Source organism: Amborella trichopoda, chromosome 12, assembly GCF_054954075.1.
Source record: "Amborella trichopoda isolate Santa Cruz 75 chromosome 12, AtrichopodaSantaCruz75HAP2 v2.0, whole genome shotgun sequence".
Lineage (NCBI taxonomy): Eukaryota > Viridiplantae > Streptophyta > Magnoliopsida > Amborellales > Amborellaceae > Amborella > Amborella trichopoda.
The window spans coordinates 41,075,846-41,095,701 of record NC_142347.1 but is presented as its reverse complement, the minus strand read 5'-3'; the positions used below and the strand labels follow the sequence as shown (position 1 = coordinate 41,095,701).

The 19,856-nt window shown below is 35.4% G+C and overlaps 1 protein-coding gene across 1 annotated transcript; it reads left to right on the top strand.

Moving 5' to 3' along the window:
- Positions 1–757: 757 nt before the first annotated feature.
- ALDH11A3 (aldehyde dehydrogenase 11A3) lies at positions 758–19,381 on the top strand. The gene is made up of 10 exons (XM_088853810.1): positions 758–1,008; positions 1,666–1,859; positions 2,425–2,553; positions 9,285–9,404; positions 10,141–10,277; positions 10,590–10,745; positions 17,063–17,441; positions 17,674–17,790; positions 18,744–18,873; positions 19,021–19,381. The coding sequence occupies exons 1-9, from the start codon at positions 864–866 to the stop codon at positions 18,855–18,857; spliced, it is 1,491 nt and encodes a 496-aa protein (XP_088709936.1). The 5' UTR covers positions 758–863; the 3' UTR covers positions 18,858–18,873; positions 19,021–19,381.
- The last annotated feature ends 475 nt before the right edge of the window (positions 19,382–19,856 follow it).

The following is a 19,856-nucleotide window of genomic DNA, read 5'->3' as shown; positions in this document are numbered from 1 at the left end:
ATTCAGAACCCCCATTGAACCAGCTAGGGTTTTGGTATATCCAATATCGACTCGATTGCCTGTTGGTAGTCCAATTGGCTAGAACAAGGTCTTTTAAAAAATAGTAAAATAATAATCTAAAGTATGAAATATATTTTTAAAAAACATGTCTAATTTTTAAGCTCATTTGAGCCAATAAAAAAACTACTTCACCCTTAGTTTTCAAAAAATTATTTCACATCGGCTGGACCGCATTTCTACAATATGCAGTCTAGAGGTATAAACATTCATCTTAAAGATGGATTAAGATGGATTGAAATAGATGGTCCATCCAAAAGCAAATGTAACTAATGGTCCAAATGTTTTTTTAATATAATTACTATTTTTAATTCTCTCTAAAAGTTAAGATTAAATTATATTTAAAAAATATATTTATTATCAAACCCGCATTTTTACTCTGACTAGCCAAGATACAATCCAGCCAGGTCTTTGATAACATTACATACTTTTTGGGGGTGAGCAACACATCGCAACCTTCCCCTGTTCACATGTAGGGCTAGGATGATGCGATGGAGTTGTGGGAAACTCCACTGATATTTCTTACAGGAAGCAGATGCGAAGGGAATATTCCCCATTTACCCCTAGTCACTGACGCCACAAGCTAACCCATGCTTCATTTCTCTCACCTACAACGACTTATGATTGATGGCCCATTTCATCGGAGATGGGTGGCTCTCCTCTCTTTTTATAAATACCCTTCTCTTTCATGATCTCTACCATCTATTCAATACTCTCTCTCCTCTTCACTGAAACATTTCTTCTTCCTCTTCACTGAAATTCTATCACTTCTTCTTTGAAACCCTAACCCTAATTTAGCAGTAGTCATGGCGGGTACAGGTGTTTTTGCTGAGATTTTGGATGGAGATGTGTATAAATATTATGCAGAAGGGGAGTGGAAAAAGTCGAGTTCTGGTAAAACTGTTTCAATTATTAATCCCACTACTAGGAAGCCTCAGTATAAAGTTCAAGGTAAGATTACGGCTTTGCTTGTTTGCTCATTTTAAGTTTTTAACTGTAACTTTGCCCGTTTATTTTTTTCAAATTTTTCTGTAATTTTATCTCTTCCCTTTTTGGATTTAGCTCTGCTTCTTGTTTGAAAATTGAAGTGCTATGGAGCTTTTCTGAAGTGTTTGCAGAGTAAAGTTTTGTAATTTGATGAAAATTATGAATTGGGAGAAATGTTCACTTAATGTTTAATTGTTTATTACTCCTGCAATGCTGAAACTTATTTTGAATTTATTGTGATTTCTCTGGTGTTTTAGTTGAATTCAGTCTCTGATTTTAGCTCAATTTCGAACCAAAACTAAGATCCTTTTCCACTATTTACAGGAACTGGGAACTCTACTTATTTGCTTTAACAAAGCAGATGTTTAAGAAGATTTTGATCCTTAATTTTTACCTTCTGAAACTAACTGTATTTAGTCTATGTTTCAGAAGTTAAAATAGAAATCGATGAATTTTCGCATAATTAAAAGGTAAAAAATAGCTAAATAATTTTCTGCATAGGAAGTTCCTGAAAAATATAGAAAAAAAAGAAAAAGTAAACCTGGAGAAAACAAGTGAGAGAAAATAAACGAAACTTTTTGCTGGCAAATCTTACTTTTTCGTTTTTTTTGGTTTTTGAAGCTTGTACACAGGAGGAGGTAAACAAGGTAATGGACACAGCAAAGGGTGCTCAAAAATCATGGGCTAAAACTCCTCTTTGGAAAAGGGCAGAGCTTCTTCATAGAGCTGCCGCCATTTTAAAAGAGCACAAAGCTCCCATTGCTGAATGTCTCGTCAAAGAAATCGCCAAACCTGCAAAAGACTCTGTTACAGAGGTTGCATGCAATTACATCTCCATTATTACTTTCATTTCTGAGCAATAGATTTCAGGTCAAAGAAGAAATTCTTTTTTTTGGATATATAGAATGAAAATTCTCATGTTTTTCCTCCATTGTTTGCTCCATTTTAGAATAAACCCAAACTCCATTTTGGTTAAAAATAAAGAAAAATCATATATTTCCTCTAATGTTTGCTATATTTTAGGATATACCCAATTGAACAAAAAAAAAAAACGCCTCTTTTGGTTACAATTAAAAATAAAAAATAATAATCTTTTTGCTCTTTGATACCTGCTCTGAAGAATGAAGAACGCAAAAAATTGTTGTTCCAGAATTGAAGTTGAATCAAATGCCAGTATTTAGAAGATTCAATCAAATGCCAGTATTTAGAGGATTCTCTCAAAAAAACCAAATGCCAGTATTTAGAAGAAAAAACAGTAAATTTTTATGGTGATTTCATTGGCATGCTTTTCATTTTTTTATTTGTGGAATTCAGCTTATAGTATATTATGGTTTCATTGGGGTGATTTTTGTTTTTTTTCATGATTATTGGGTGAGGAAGGTTGTGAGATCAGGTGATCTGATTTCTTATTGTGCGGAAGATGGAGTGAGAATACTTGGAGAAGGGAAGTTCCTGGTTTCTGATAGCTTTCCTGGTAATGAGAGAAACAAGTACTGCCTTTCTTCTAAGGTAAATTTCCCCCTGTTCTTTCTCTTATGCTTTTTGAGCCTTTCAAAAGTTGGCGCACCTTAATCGAAAACCAAGCTCAGATCTAGGTCTCGGGTCGCCAGTGCAGGCCCGACCCCACCCTGCATAGGTCTGGCCTGGGCTGCCGGTGCAGGCGTGACCCTACTCCTTGTTGGAAGGTCTGGCCTGCGCCCGGCCAGGCCAAGGAGGCCCTCGTTCAAGCCCGGTCCAAGCCCTGGTCCTAGCCCTCTTAGGGCCAGGCTAAAAAAACAAGTATTGGCTCCGACTCTAGCCAATCCCTCTAGTCACATTTTTGTGGCCCAAAACCTAATTTTTTGGTCCAGGACGGGCCACCTGGCCCATTGCCACCCTTACTCAATTTAATAAGGTGGGATACTTTAAATGGAAATTAAGATTGCATCTTTTTTAAAAAAAATTGGAGCAATCCTATGTAAAAAAAAATGAAGCTCGAAGCACCTGAGAGACATTTTTCTTTCTTATTTGGTTGGTTGGAAGTCAAATTGCATATTTCAAGGGTAAGGGTAACGACTGAAAATCACCCAATTTTTTATTAAATGACTACAATACCAAAGGGCTTCGTTAACTATTAAATTACACCGACTTTTACGGTACATTTAGTACGCGTGAAAGAAGTTGCTCGTATACTTAGTTGTTGGAGTATTTTCGAGACCGATTAATCCCCGCATATAGCTTCACACCAAATGGCTACTTCGGATTCTACCCAGTATATGCCAAGTGTCACATCAGTAGTTGTATAATATGTACCCCTCTTGGTCCACGTTTCCAATGGTTTATGAATTAATTCATGCGTCATGGTTTATTTTTTTTTATTTTTTATTTTTCTGTTTCCCTCTTCTTTAGCATGCGGGCAAGCCACAAACGCGGGCTCGGCAATAAATATGTTTTTAAGAATCTGGTTCCTATATGGCCAAGCTCACATATGTAGTAATGCGGCCCTCTTAATAAATCTATTTTTGAGATGGATTTTAATAGTTAATTTTTAAGGACATGTATTCTCTAACATGGAGATTATGAATATGAAAAAATAAATAGATTTTAAGAACTAAAAATAACAATTCTAGAAATATAACATTTGGACCAATAGTTTCCATTGTTTTAGATGGAACACCTACTTGCATCTATTTTTAAGATGGATGCTTCACACTTTTTTGACCTCATATGTAGAAATGCGATCTAGCCCGTATGAAATAATTTTTTATTTTTTAAATATAATTTGATCTTAATTTTTAAATAATATATAATCTTTAACATGGAGATCATGAATATGAAATAAATAAATAAATTTTAAAAATTAGAAATAATAATTATATTAAAAAATATTTTGAGCTAGTATTAAAAAACAATTATTTTTAGATGGCCATGTATTTGCATCCATCTTTAAGATCGGATGCTTTATACCTCTGGACCACGTATTGTAGAAATGCCGTTTAGCCGTGCATGAAACAGTTGTCCTTTTCTCTTCTTTTGTTTTAAAGTAGTCTTGGCGTGCTCTTGCGAGAGCATGATGTATGTTTACTCCTTAGTTTGGTATCCCTATTTCTTTTATGCCTTATTCGGTTCCCGGTAAATGGATATTTTGGGGAGATACCTCCGTTGGAATTGGTATCTCCTAGAATTGACATCTCCGAAATTATAAATGTATGTTGTTTGGATAGCTTACGGTAAGAAGCCTGGAAATAGTTGTCTATTGTTTGGATTGTCCGGAAGATGTCTCTTGAAAATTATATAATATGATAGTTTATTATATATAATTAATTGTGATTATAATATAGATAATATAATTATATATAATTATTATATAGTAATTATATATATATATATATATATATATATATATATATATATATATTACAAAATGTTATTGATAGAGTAAATGACAAACTATGATTCATGTATCCGATTTCAAATAATTGAAAAAAAGTTGTGATGATGGTGATGATTTATATAGCTCTAGGGTTTGAAGTCCTTTTTATTGGGTGGGCCTCAACCAACTCTATAAAATATAACTTACACAAGTTTTTGGGGCCCATTGCTCTCTTTCAATCTCCTGGAAATATTAATTCTACTTATTTTGATGGAATTGATATTTCCACAAAAAAAATACTTAAAAACGTCCAAATCAGTCTCAACGTATAAATGGGAGGGCATCCGAACAACCTATATGAGGTGATTCCATGGAAATGGGTCTACCTATCTCCATGGAACCAAACGGCCCCTTAAAAAAAAAAAAAAATTGAACTTTTGAGTTCCAAATACTCAAGGCAAAAAGTTTATATATGTTGTCACGTTTGTACTGTAGAAGTAACTGTAGAAGTAAGGTGTACCTCAAAAACCACAAAAATGCATACTTTGGTTCTAGAAATCAATCTAATCGATCATCTAGATCTCGATGTGCATGGATATGAAAAGACAAAAAAATGATTTTAGGTCATGAAATAGTGCAACTAATAATATATATTATTTATACTGCTCATTTTCAATATTTTTAAGTATTTATAAATTTGTTTAATCTACACTATTTTTTAAGCTTTAAATTTTATAATTAAGGATGAAAATAGTTTTTTAGATAATTACATAGCTATTCGGCACTTATTATGCATCTTCTAGCATAGTTTAGACCTTTTACTTTGATTATTAATGGCTTTTTTTTTTTTTGGGTAAGTTTTGATTATTTAAGGTTGATGCTTGTAGAAACCACACCCATACTACAATCCATTTATCTATAGTTAGGCAATTCGGCGATTAGTCGCCGAATTTTTCAAAAAATCAGAGAATTTTTTGAAAATGTTGTAATCACTGGTTTTTTGAAAAGTTTGTCAAAAAAACGTGTATTTTTCATAATATCGTTAAAAATGTGATTTTTTGAAAAACTAATAAAATGGGACAAAAAAATGAAATTCAATGAAGATCATAGACATATACAAAGAGAGGAACATTGAAATCACATAGAGCAGAGAGAGAGAGGAATTATTTGAATCTTAGAGAGAGAGGAGGTGGTGGATTGATCTTGGTCTTGATACGGGAGTAGAGGTACCAGCCAATGAGATGGCAAAGGCCACACTCAACTTCAATAAGAAGGTTTCATCTCTCTTCTTTCCTTTCCCCATCATCCATCCCTTATCTCTCTCTAAACTCCCTCACCCAAATCCCCCTCGTCCATCAATGCCCCAGTTTTAGAGGGAGAAAGAGCCGAAACACCTTCAAACTTAAACAAATCATTCATTTTCTCTCTCTAAAACTCCAACAAAGAGGAAACAAATTGTATTAGAGGGAGAAAGAGCCGAAACACCTTCAAACTTAATCAAATCGTTCTTTTTCTCTCTCTAAAACTCCAACAAAGAGGAAACAAATTGCAGGACAGAGAGAACCAAGAAAGTTGGTTCGAGAGAAAAAGCGACTTTGTTAAATAAATAAATAAGGAAGACAATGACAGGAGCACATTGAGTGGAAGAGAGAGTGAGCTTAATTCTAAAGTGAAAAGTTGGGTGAAAAAATTAATGAAGATTTAATTTAGAGATAGAAAGTATTGTTCAACAAAAATTAGAGAGAGAAAGAGAGATGCTTGCATAGTTTATTCTCCACTTTCAGCCCGTGTACGTTAGAGACTGTGTTAGCAATTCCCTCATTCTTTCATTCTCTTCTCCACGCCTTTTCTCTCTAGAAAGTAAAAACAGAGGACTCAAACCCAAATGCAAGCGTGTATATAAAGTATAAACCCTAATCACTAAACATAGTTATAAAGTTGTTATATCATAGTTAAAGTATTTGATGATAAAAAAAATCGTGTCTTTTTTGATATGTACTTAAGCGGGTGCGATATTTGCTAAAGTAGTTAATGAGAAAATTTATATGGTATATTTTTTTTTATATGTATTTAAGTAGGTTTGATATGTGTATTTTTTTTATATGTATTTATCCGATTTTTTTACTCCGATTTTTTGACCCTAGTCCGATATATTGGTGATATGTTTACATGAAATATTTTTGCTGATTCATATTTTTTATCCGATTTTTTCATCCGACTTTTTAAAATAAAAACGATTTTTTTCTGATTTTAAGGTTAACCGATTTATTGAAAGTCCCCAACTTGCTAACTAGGTTCAAACTTGTTACTTAGAGATTGGGTTGTTTGGTTGATTTAAGTTTGATGACCAAAAGTTGGGATCCTAAAATACTCTAAGATAGGGTTTTACTCTCGAGTGAATCAACAGTGCTAGGAAAAGAGCAGGGGCTTAATTGGTCAGCGCTCGGCGATCTGCAACTCTACCTACTAGGCTCAATTCTTGCAAAGGGTAGGGCCATCCCTACTTACTCACCCAAAAGAACATGTTAGTCCCTTGTCCATCTAACGTTCGAGATGGATGTCAAAAAAAAAAACATTACATAGGGATGTCAGAAAACATTACATCCACTTGATGTCAAAAAGCATTACATCCACCTAAAGTTTGAACGGATGGTGAAAAAGGCCACTTAAAGTTTAAACGGATGGTGAAAAAAGGAATTCGAAAAAAAAATTATGTTTTTTGAAAAAGAAAAGTTTTAAATTTAGATCGTTGTCATGATTGAGATCATTAAACTCTAAAATTTCGGATTGAAATTACATCTTCACATATATTTTGTAGGGTGACCATATGAGTCGGCCAACTCACCAAACACTTTCCCTAAAAAATAAAATAAAAAATGAAAGAAGTCAAAATCAAGAGGATTCTATCAAAGAGATTTTAGGTAAGTGCGTATCATGAAGTATTCTTTTCAAATAAAATGTTTCTACTTAGAAGTAAGAAACAGTGCCTTTGTTTAATTTGAAATGTAATCTCAAATAAACTTTTTTTTTTTTTTTTCTTGTCTTCAAGGACTTTACCCACGGTTAAAATAAACCTTAGACTCGTGGGATATAACTTCTTTAATGTGAAAATAACATACACTATGCTATTATAATATGCTTTCCCATCTATTATAGGCCCTAAGTTATCATTATTCATATAATAAGCATATTTTTTATGGATGAGGTTTCTATAAGGCCTAGACTTTAAGAAAACAAAATAAATCCTCACCTCAAATCTCTAAAATCAATTTCCAACACCGACAACAAAATTTGAAACTAAAAAATGGTACAGATTTTGCGGATTTGTGATTATTTTACAACAAAATGGACAGTCTAGATAATTTGTTATAATATATACTATTTTTCGAGCTTTAAATCCTATTCTTTTTCACAATCATATTGTTCAAGTCGAGATGACCGATGCAAAAGTTTTCTAATGCTTGACTTGCAATTTTTGATGAGTTATGAGGTGAAGATTCACTTGTTTTGATAGATCTGTGTCAAACCATTTTTCATTTTTTTAATTGAATCTTAGCATCTTTCACATTGCTCACTCAAATGGGAAAAAAGAAAAGGAATGAAAATATTTGTTGCTCCACGGCAGTGTATTGTTCATTTGCTCCTTCGATTGAAGCCCAAACTAGGAGTAATTTTAGGATCCCAAATTTGGGGATGAAACCTATTGCACCTAGCGACTAACCTTAAAAAATAATAATAAAAATAAAAATAACATCTCAAGAATGAAGAGGAACTTCTTTTCTTGGAAGGCAAGATCTAAGCATTGAAGAACTCGAAATCCAATTTCTTTTCATGGAAATAATCGTCTAGTAATTCTTGGTGGATCAAAAAATTTAAGGTAAAATAAAAATCTCCCTGGTAACTTTTTTGCCTTAGTCTCCAGTATGCTCCTGGGGATCATACCATATACGCCAAACAATTATTCTCAAATTCAAATAGATTCATTAAGGAGGGATGAGGTTTCTATGAAGACTAAAGCCCCACATCAAATCTTCATCCGGAAAGCACTTAAAAAAATAAAAAATAAAAGAGAAGAGAAGAAGAAGAAAAGAAAAGAAAAAAAAAAGAAGGCAAGTCAGTGGGGATTTAGGTTCCTGCTTTTGGTGAGGGTAGAGTCAGAGATTTCATCATAGGGCTCGTTGGTACTACTACCTAGCACTTTAGGTAAAGGAAATCTCCATTATGGCTCTAAAATCAACTTCCAACACCAACAATAAAATTTGAAAATAAAAAAATGGTACAAATCTTGTAGATTTGTAAACACTTATTGTTAGGGAGAAATGGACGGTCTAGATAATTTGTTACTATATACATTATTTTTAGAGCTTGAAATCTTTTTTTTTTCATAACCACAATGTTCAAGCCAAGATGATTGATGTAAAGGTTTCCGATGCTTGAATTGTAATTTTCGATGAGTTATGAGGTGAGGCTTTAGTTACCTTGATAGGGGGCTGCAGCTCTATCAAACCATTTTCGTTAAATGTAAGTGAACGTGTAGAGGAAATGAGCGAATGATAACAAAACTCTATCTATATAACATTTATACATAGTACCATACATAATCTAACATTCATTGAATCACCAGTTTCAAGAATAAAAATGCACTTAATATGCTGACTTCAAATCTTCAATACTTCAGTTAATAACCAATCCAATTTCAAATTCTTGCTCAATTTTCCTAAATTTTGATAAATCTGTGCTTATCTTAATTCATACATTGTCTCATCTTTGAATTTTGGAATTAATCATCAGAAAGTTTAAACTATGTATCCTTTGATATCAATTAGAAAGAGAGGGCAAGTCGTTTTTCTTTTAACTAAAAGTACTTACTTCTGCCAATTAAATGCAGGTTCCTTTGGGTGTTGTTCTTGCAATTCCACCCTTTAACTATCCTGTTAACTTGGCTGTATCTAAAGTTGCTCCTGCTCTGATTGCTGGAAATGCAATTGTACTTAAGCCACCAACACAGGTATGCTCTCTGCGGCAACGGATGTGTATGTAGGAATATCCTTCAACGAACCCAACTACGTTTATGAACAGGATCGTGTTCTTGGTAGCATGACACATTCAATAAATCTTTTAGAATACAGAATATATGTTCATTACTTCTTCTGTTTCTGAACTTGCGAACACATTTGATTTTAGTTTTTTTTTTTTCGGTGAATACATATAAATTTAGTTACCAATTTATACTTTTTGTTGTTATTTAGTTATAAATCTATGCATGCTCATCTTGATTCTGAGTACCAATAATCAGGGTCCAAGATTTACTTTTTCTTGCTTTAGTATAAACATTTGGATGGTTCGTATTGACTATTTCATGTAGTTTAAATGTGGGGTTGAAGTTTAAGATTAATGTGATAGTTAAATTTCTATTTAACAAAGTTCTCAAATTTCCATGCCCAATCATTTGGGGTGCTGGTGCGTAATCCTGATTAAATTTGTCCATTACATGGACTAGTAATCTCCCCAAGACTCAAGTTTATAGCCATCTTAATATCATCCTGTTTGGGAAACATTGCTGAATCTTGGACTGAAATTTGTGGGCTTTTAAGCAAATTCTAACTTAAACTTATCGTATTTTTTTCTTGGAGTTGGTCAATTTTGTCCAAATTCCTGTTATCATGAACCAACTTTTGGCTGGTGGAGCTTTCCCATTTTCATAGCCATTAATAAATAGGTTAACAACCATGCTTTTTCCTCAGGGTGCTGTGGCTGCTCTACACATGGTACATTGCTTCCATCTTGCTGGGTTCCCTAAAGGCCTCATTAACTGTGTCACGGGTAAAGGATCCGAGATAGGAGATTTCCTCACCATGCACCCTGGCGTTAATTGTATAAGGTAGACGCATCCCAAAGCTTCTGAACTTTTCCTGTATTGACTGTTTTGCTATAATTTGAAATAGAGAAAATATTGATTTGATTTTCTTCTAAAAATTTCAGAGCAGCTAGATTCTGGATTTCGACCATGTAACCTATAATTTTACTTAACACTATTTGCAAGAATAACTTGAGCAGAAAGATGGGCTGAATCTCTCATCTTAAAATATCACTTTGGCCTCTAACCAGAGTTGTTTGAAAATCCTGAAGTTTTAAAATCTTGGTTAGTAGCCATGTGTTTGTCTAATGTTCTCTTGATCTATTTCTCTTATAGTTTCACTGGTGGTGATACTGGAATTGCAATTTCGAAGAAGGCTGGAATGATCCCTCTTCAGATGGAATTGGGGGGGAAAGACGCCTGCATTGTGCTGGCAGATGCGGATTTGGACTTGGCTGCTGCCAACATCGTCAAGGGAGGTTTCTCGTACAGGTTGAAAGTTTTCTCCGGTCCCCTTTAAGTTTTATTAGCAATGGACACCATGGAAATGTGATGCAGGGAGAAAATAAAACCAGAAAATTGACAATAAAAAGAAGGAAGGTTAAGAGAAAAATACCCTCTCTCAAAGGTCTGCAAGGGAATCCACCCCCAAAAAAATCTCTTTCAAGAGACCAATTTTTATTCAATTCATAGATTGATTTACAATGAAAGGAGATGTCCCTTTAAATAGATTAAAATAAAAAAACTAACAAAAAGCTTCTCTCTACACCTATCCCTATTTTCTCTCTCTCATATTCACGGGCTTCTAGATAGCCACGTTTTCCCTCTCGTGTTTTACCCAAAAACACCTCCCAAGTTTTTTATTGTTGATACAGATAAACTCTCTTTTAAATTTATCCTTATCCTAATTATATCCCTCAAACTAACCCAATCGATACACGATAAACACAATATGAACTCTAAAGTCGCCATGCTAATTATCCCTGTTCACTCCCTAAACAAAAGACTAATTAAAATAATCATAATAAATAATCCTAATATTTTTTCCTTATTACGTCATTGTCCTTTCTTTCCCTCTTGGGTTCTGCGACCCTTCTTGGGCCCAGTCACGAAGGGCCATCATTCCCCCAGTTGAAAGGAACTCGACTCCGACGAGTTGGCTTCAGTATATATGCGATATAAGTCTAGATCCACTCTTTTGAACTCTGGCTCGGAAATCCACGTGCTATCAGAGTATGGCCTGCCTTTTCATTTGACTAGAAATTGCCGATAGGAACCCTTTCGAGTTTGAAAGCTTTCAGTCTTCAAAACTTGCTCAATTTCATCATCTTTCTTCCTTGGTAATTTCTTCATCATATCAACTACATCTTTTGTGATTTCTAGAGGGTCTCTATGAAACTCAAATAAGTCAGCAACATTAAATATCGGGGAGATATCCAATGCTTTTGGTAATTCTACCTTATATGCATCGTTCCCATATTGCTTCAAGATGCGGCAAGGACCCACTTTCTTGGACTTGAGTTTATTATACGTTCTCAACGGAAACCTTTCATTTCGTAAATACACCATTACTAAGTCACCCTCTTTGAAAATCTTATCTCTTTTATGCTCATTTGAGGCTTTTTGATACTTTGCATTGCTCTCCTCAATTTTCTTCTATATTTGGGCTTGCAAATCTCGAATATGCTCAACAAAAGCATTGGCGTCATCACTTATCTTGCGTGGCATGGGTAATGGCACTAGGTCCAACACATGATTAGGCGTCCGCCCATTAACAATCTCAAATGGTGATTTTCCTGTAGATCGATTTATTGAACTGTTGTAAGCAAACTCAGCCTGACGCAAAGCGAGGTCCTACTGAGATATGTTATCTCCAATAATACTCCTCAAGAGGTTACCAAGGCTTCTATTCACTACTTCGGTCTGCCCATCTGTTTGAGGATGATAGGCAATAGAAAATTGAATTTTAGTTCCCATGCGCTTCCATAAAGTGCGTAAAAAATGACTTCAAATTTTTTTATCCTGATCAGATGTAATAGACTTAGAACCACCATGTAGCCTTACAATATATTTGAAAAAGAGATTCGCGATATGTATAGCGTCCATAGTTCTTCTACAAGGAATAAAATGTGCCATTTTGGAAAACTGATCAACAACAACAAAAATAGAGTCCATACCTCGTGTGATACGTGGAAGTTCAAGTACAAAATCCATAGAAATATCAACCCAAGGGGCATCTGAAACAGGAAGAGGAGTATAAAGACCTGTATTTTGTGTGTGACCTTTAAATACTTGGCAAGTTCGACATTGGGTCACAAATCGATCAACATCTTATTGCATACGTGGCCAAAAATATTTTCTCCAACCATAGCCATAGTTTTGTCATTCCCAAAGTGTCCACCCAAGCTCCATGATTATCTTCTCCCTTAAGGAGCAATCAGGTATACATAACCGCATACTTTTAAATAAACAATCATCATGCACGAGATACTCACCCATAGGTTCTCGCCCATCAACACACCTTTCAAGGACCTTGCTGAAAATTAGATCAACTTTATATTGATCTTTTTTCACTTCAAACCCCAACACTTCCATAGACAAAGTTCTAAGTAACACTACCTTTCTACTTAAAGCATCAGCTGCCTTATTTTGTGTTCCAGCCTTGTGCTTTAATAAGAAGGTGTATTCTTGAAGGAAGGCCATCCACTTAACATGTCGTGCATTCAACTTTTTATGGGAACTCAAATACCGGGCTGCTTCATGATCTGAGTATAGATCAAATTCTCTATGAATCAAGTAGTGCCTCCAGTAGCGTAAGACTTGCACCACTGTATAAAACTCGAGGTCATAAACCAAATACTTTTTACGTGCATCATTCAATTTCTCACTAAAGAAGGCCAATGGTCGTTCCTCTTGACTTAGAACTGCCCCTATGCCAACATTTGATGCATAAGTTTCAATTTCAAACACCTTAGAAAAATCTAGTATGCATCATCTTTTGTTTAATTAGAGTGAAGCTCTTTTCAGCAGCGGGATTCCATTAAAACTTTCCAGCCTTCATACAATCAGTCACTGGTGCTATTAGAGTGCTGAAATTTATGATAAATCGATGACAAAAAGTCGTTAGGCCATGAAAAGAACGCACCTCAGTGAGTGACTTTGGCACCGACCACTCAGCTATGGCTTTCACTTTTTCTCGATCCACCTTAATTCCCTCAGATGAAACAACATACCCCAGAAAGACGACATTGTTTATCATAAATGAGTATTTTTTCAAATTCACAATAAATGATTCCTTCCTTAGCACATCAAAAATTTGTTCTGAGTGGTTAAGATGATCATATAGGTTAGCGTTAAAAACCAAGATATCATCAAAATAAACCACAACAAATTTTCCAATAAAAGGACGAAGTACCTCAGTCATTAAGCGCATGAATGTACTTGGTGCATTAGAAAGGCCGAATGGCATCACAAGCCACTCATATAGTCCATCTCGAGTTACGAATGCAGTTTTCTATTCATCTTCAGGTCGAATCCAAATTTGATGGTACCCACTCCTTAAATCAATCTTTGAGAAAACCTTGGCTCCATTAAACATATCTAACATATCATCGAGCCTAGGTATGGGAAATCGGCATTTGATTGTGATTTTGTTGATTGCACGACTGTCCACGTACATCCTCTATGACCCATCTTTTTTTGGAGTCAGTAATGCAAGGACGGCACATGGACATGCTTTCTCGAAGCAACGCAACAACTTGTATGTGCAACTCCTCATGTTCCATAGGGCTCATTCGATAATGGGCCAAATTTGGTAGGCTAGATCCGGGCACCAAATCAATGTGATGCTGAATATTTCTCATTGGAGGAAGACCATCAGGTAATTCTTCAAGCATCAAATCTTTATACTTATCAAGTAGAGGTTCAAGAGACTTAAGAATTGCAGTCGGTACAGAATTTTCATTTGCAACCAATACATAAATCACATCGATATCTTTGCTGTCCTTTTTTAATTTTTGAACATTAAGCAACTTTGCACCCTCTTCTTTAGTGGATTTGGGTGTAGGACGTTGCTTCATAGGGTGGAGTATTATATTAATACCATCCTTAACAAAAGAATAAGTGTTTGGCCTAGTTTTATGCACTATATCATGATCATAAAGCCATGGTCTACCAAGTAATATGTGGCATGCATCCATAAGTGCTTCATCACACCACACTTTATCTTTGTAATTAGCACCAATGGAAAAAGAGATTAAACAACGAGTAAGATCTGATACATCACCTCCTTTCTTGAACCACTGGATGTGGTATGGGCGTGGGTGCTTATGTTCCTTCAATTGAAGTTTAACCACTATCTCTTTAGACACAATGTTTGCACTGCTCCCGCCATCAATTAGTACTGTGCATAACTTGCCTCCTGATGTGCAAATTGTTCAAAAAATATTATGTCGCAGCCACTTCTCATCCTCGTTAAGTATTGGGGTTGATAACATATTTGCTGGACAACTAAGACTTCACCCTCTTCATCTCCATACAAATCCTCAACTTCACCTTTGATAGACCCAGTCCCTTCATAAGACTGGCTCGTCCCAATATCACCTTGGCCTTCATAGGTGTATCCTTCATCAATTTCTTCTTCATAATTTTCTTCAGCCAAATTAACTTTGACAAGTGGTTGACGTGAGGGGCAATTGAATGCCATATTTACAGGCTGTTGGCACTTGAAACACACTATTTGTGTATTATCACGAAGTGTTTTAGGTGCTCCCAACCTCCCAACACCACCTCTCTCGCCTAGTTGGAAAATTCTGAGAAGTTTGGTTTTCACGCCCTACAGGTGGTCTTCTAAAGGTTAAAGTTTGTTGCCCCTGTATTGAAGTAAAGCCTCTTGTCACTGAGCTATTTCTCCCAAAGCCCATATTGACTATTTCCTCTTCTTTGAGGGCCAAAGTATAGGCATCAAACATCTTATAGACATCTTTGAAGGCCAATTCATTTTGAATGCCTTGATTTAGCCCATTCAAGTAACGACTTATTTTTTTATCTTCATACCCTTGTAAATTTTCCCTAGATGTCAAAATATAGAACTCTTTAGTATAGTCATTTACCGACTTTTCACCTTGCTTGAGGTTTTGACACCTTTGGTACAAAGTTCGGGCATAATTTACTGGTAAAAATTTTCGACGCATCTTCATCTTCATCTTTTCCCACGAATTAATCTTTTCGTTGCCTTGTCGAAGACGATCTTGTTGCAAATCATCCCACCAAACCAATGCATGGCTAGAAAATTTTGTAGCTACTAATTTTAGTTTTTTGTGATCGGCAATATCTTTGTACTCAAATACTTTCTCTACTTTGCTTAGCCAATCAAGAAAATCATCTGCATGCAATCGACCATTGAACTCTTGAATATCAATTTTTATTCCAGGTTCTCTTTCTCGTTCCAACAACCGAATAAGTCGTTCATTGAATTCGTTTTTAGCCGGGCCACCCGAGGTTGGTTAGGAGCAAGATGCATACATCTTTCATCTCCGTTGCCTTGAGTTCCAATGCCAGTCTCCGGATTCCTTCCATCCTGAAGTTGAGCGAACGTTTGCGCAAGCTCATCGACTTTTGCAGCTACAGGCATGAATTGGTCTACTCTCTCTGCTAGGGCTTAAACTAATCCAGTCAATACCTTTAATCCATCGAGGGGTGTCTCTTGTGAAGCCATCGGAACCTGGCTCTGATACCAATTGATGAAAAGAGAGAATAAAACCAGAAAATTGACAATAAAAAAAAGGAAGGTTAAAAGAAAAATACCCTCTCTCAAAGGTTTGTAAGGGAATCCACCCCCAAAACAATCTCTTTCAAGAGACCAATTTTTATTCAATTCATAGATTGATTTACACTGAAAGGAGATGTCCCTTTAAATAAATTAAAATAAGATAACTAATAAAAAATTTATCTCAACACCTATCCTTATTTTCTCTCTCTCATATTCACAGGCTTCTAGAGAGCCACGTTTTCCCTCTTATGTTTTACCCAAAAAATACCTCCCAAGTTGGTTATAGTTGATAAAGATAAACTGTCTTTTAAATTGACCCTTATCCTAATTATATCCCTTAAACAAACCCAATCGATACAAGATAAACACAATATAAACTCTAAAGTTTCCCTGTGAATTATCCCTGCGCACTCCCTAAGCAAAAGAATAATTAAAATAATCTTAATAAATAACCCTAATAATTTTCCTTTATTATGTCATTGCCTTTTTTTTTCCTCTTGGGTTCTGCGATCCTTCTTTGGTCCAGTCATGAAGGGGCATGGCTGTCATCAAAATGCTAACAACAATTGACTTGGGAAGGGGATTGATCGGTTAAGGTGTGGACAATTAACACTGTGTCCCACGTTTGAAACCTACTGCTGCACTACTCAAATAAAGAAAAAGAAAAGCTAACAGCCAAAAATGCACCTAAAAGATGAACAAAAATTGTAGTTTATAATCATTAAAAAAAAATCTAGTTTACAATGTGGCTTGCTTATATGCCTCTCTCTTAGATTCAACGTTTCTTTATATTTTTATTGTAGAAAAATAAAATAAAAACATTAGAAAAAATTGCTTGCATGAAAATGTTAGCTTGGTTATAAATTTTTAGAATGTCAAAGTTCTAAATAATCTGCATTCATTGAAACTTCATGTCTCCTAAACTGTTAGGGAACGAAATACCTCCTTTGATTTTTCAACATGTTCTTTTTTTTAGTGTGTTCCTCTCTTTCATGTTTTTCATCAATTTCTAAAATTTTGCCGGAATTTGGTTATACAGTGGCCAGAGATGCACTGCGGTTAAGGTGGTTCTAGTGATGGAGTCTGTAGCAGACACTCTGGTGGGGAAGGTGAACGCCAAGGTGAGCAAACTCACAGTGGGTCCACCAGAAGAAGACTGTGACATAACGTCAGTGGTCTCGGAGTCATCTGCAAACTTCATAGAGGGGTTAGTAATGGACGCAAAGGAAAAAGGGGCCACATTTTGCCAAGAATACAAGAGAGAGGGCAACTTGATATGGCCATTGCTCTTGGATCATGTTCGCCCCGACATGAGGATAGCATGGGAGGAGCCATTTGGACCAGTGTTGCCAGTCATAAGGATCACCTCTGTGGAGGAAGGCATCCACCACTGCAATGCGAGCAATTTTGGCCTTCAGGTATGGAATGTATACTCTACACATTGTATGTTTGGCATCACCATCCATTCTTGAGATAGATGGTTTGATTGCGCTTTTGCTATTCAAATACCCCTTCAACAAATAATTTGATTTAATCTAAGTCAAAACTTTATTATGGTGCTGTTACATTGTGTTTGAAATGAAATTTTATTATCATAGTGCAAATGGTGAACAATCCAAATGGGTCCCTAAGTGATTTGCCTCTATTTAGGGTTCTGTATTCACAAAAGACATCAACAAGGCAATGTTGATAAGCGATGCAATGGAAACAGGGACGGTTCAGATCAACTCTGCTCCTGCACGTGGGCCCGACCACTTCCCTTTTCAGGTAACCCTTCCCATATGCTCCCTTCTTTTTTTTCCTACAAGCACAAAAAGGATGATTTGTCCTAGGTCTGAATTGGAAGTTTAGATGCAACATTTTATAAGACACAAGGATAATATAATATGATCCCCATTATCATTGCAACCGTAAACCTTGACCATGTGATTTATCACCGTTCGGATCAATTGGTTGGACCTTGCTAGAGAGAAAGTTAAAGTGGGTCACATACAAAATTGAATCATATGGTAGGATCCCCTCCTCCAGCAGATCTTCATGGTCATTGATTTATGCTGGCCATATAGATCACATTATACTTTGCCCAAAAACATTATAAATTTTAGAGATGACAATGGGCCCAGTGAGGCCAAGCCACGGTATGCTTAGACTCATCGGCCACTACATATGAAAGCTGTGGGTGACGCTAGGCATCCTAGCCCATTGCCATCCTTAATTTAATAATTATTATAACCAAAGCTATTAGAATTGAATTGGTTACTAAACTAGTTGAGGTCTGATCTGCTCAAAATCAACCCAACAACCAATTAGTCCAGTTCAACATGATATTTTGAGAAATAAAGAAAATATAGGAAGAATAACTCAAAAAATTGAAATATGTTGGAATGGGAAGTTGCTCAACATCACGTGGCCAATCCAAACTGACAAAATGGAAATATCGGTTTTGATTATTTTTAACCAAACTCAATTTTTGTTCTAGACCAAACCAGCCAAAGCTTCTGAAACAATCCAACTAGTTGGACCAACCAGGTCAGTCCGGTTTTCATAACAGGAGTCATACAGAACCTAATCGTTAATGACTTTCTCTATACAACTTCTTGGATGACAATATGTCAGGCCATTTTAACAATAACGACCAAATACCATTATAAATTAATGTTGTTTTAAGTCTTTTTTTTTTTTTGGTGTCACCTTTTTAACTTGATTTGTTGTTTGGACAGGGTTTGAGGGACAGCGGCATAGGGTCTCAAGGAATCACCAATAGCATCAACATGATGACCAAGATCAAGAGCACTGTTATTAATTTGCCATCTCCTTCTTATACCATGGGTTAATTTCATAATTAAATAGGTATTCATATTACGCAGTTTTCTCTTTCTTTTTAATAACTTATATAAATACTAGTGAGGTAGAGCTATCTTGGTTGTTCTTTGAGTAGCATTATGTATTTTTGTATATTTTTCTTAGCGACCATAACTTGATTTGTTGTTTGGACAGGGTTTGAGGGACAGCGGCATAGGGTCTCAAGGAATCACCAATAGCATCAACATGATGACCAAGATCAAGAGCACTGTTATTAATTTGCCATCTCCTTCTTATACCATGGGTTAATTTCATAATTAAATAGGTATTCATATTACGCAGTTTTCTCTTTCTTTTTAATAACTTATATAAATACTAGTGAGGTAGAGCTATCTTGGTTGTTCTTTGAGTAGCATTATGTATTTTTGTATATTTTTCTTAGCAACCAAAAGTGTCGAGAAGTTGATTCTCTATGTTTTTTAACCTATACATGAACACTAGTTAGGCAAAGTTATCTAAGATTCTAATAAGTGGTTCTCTTTTTACCAACTTTCAATGGTGTCCAATGTGTCTAGCTTTTCCTTGTCTATAAATTGATGAACTCACTTCTCGAAAGGCAACAATATGACATAAACAAGTATAAATGAAACTAATGGGTCGTTTTGTACCTAGGAGATGCAGATCCTTATTTTGCAAATGCAGGTTTTGACACCCTAAGGTATATTTTTGGAGATTGGAAATTTACATTCTCAAAACCTCTCGTATCCAGCATTTGCTCATTCTAAAAAAAGTTTGGAATGAGCAAATGCAAGGTTTGAAAAAGTTATCTTTTGCTTTGGGGTGCATGCCATCTCCTCTTTTTCTTTCTCATTCCTCGCAATAATGATATTATTTAAGAAAAAGTGCACAATGAGACTATTTATTTTGGAAAATTATTTTATGCGGGCTGGAGTGCATGACTACATATGCGGTTCAAAAAGTGTAAAGCGTCCCATCTTAAAAACAATAGAAACTAAAAACATCCATCTTAA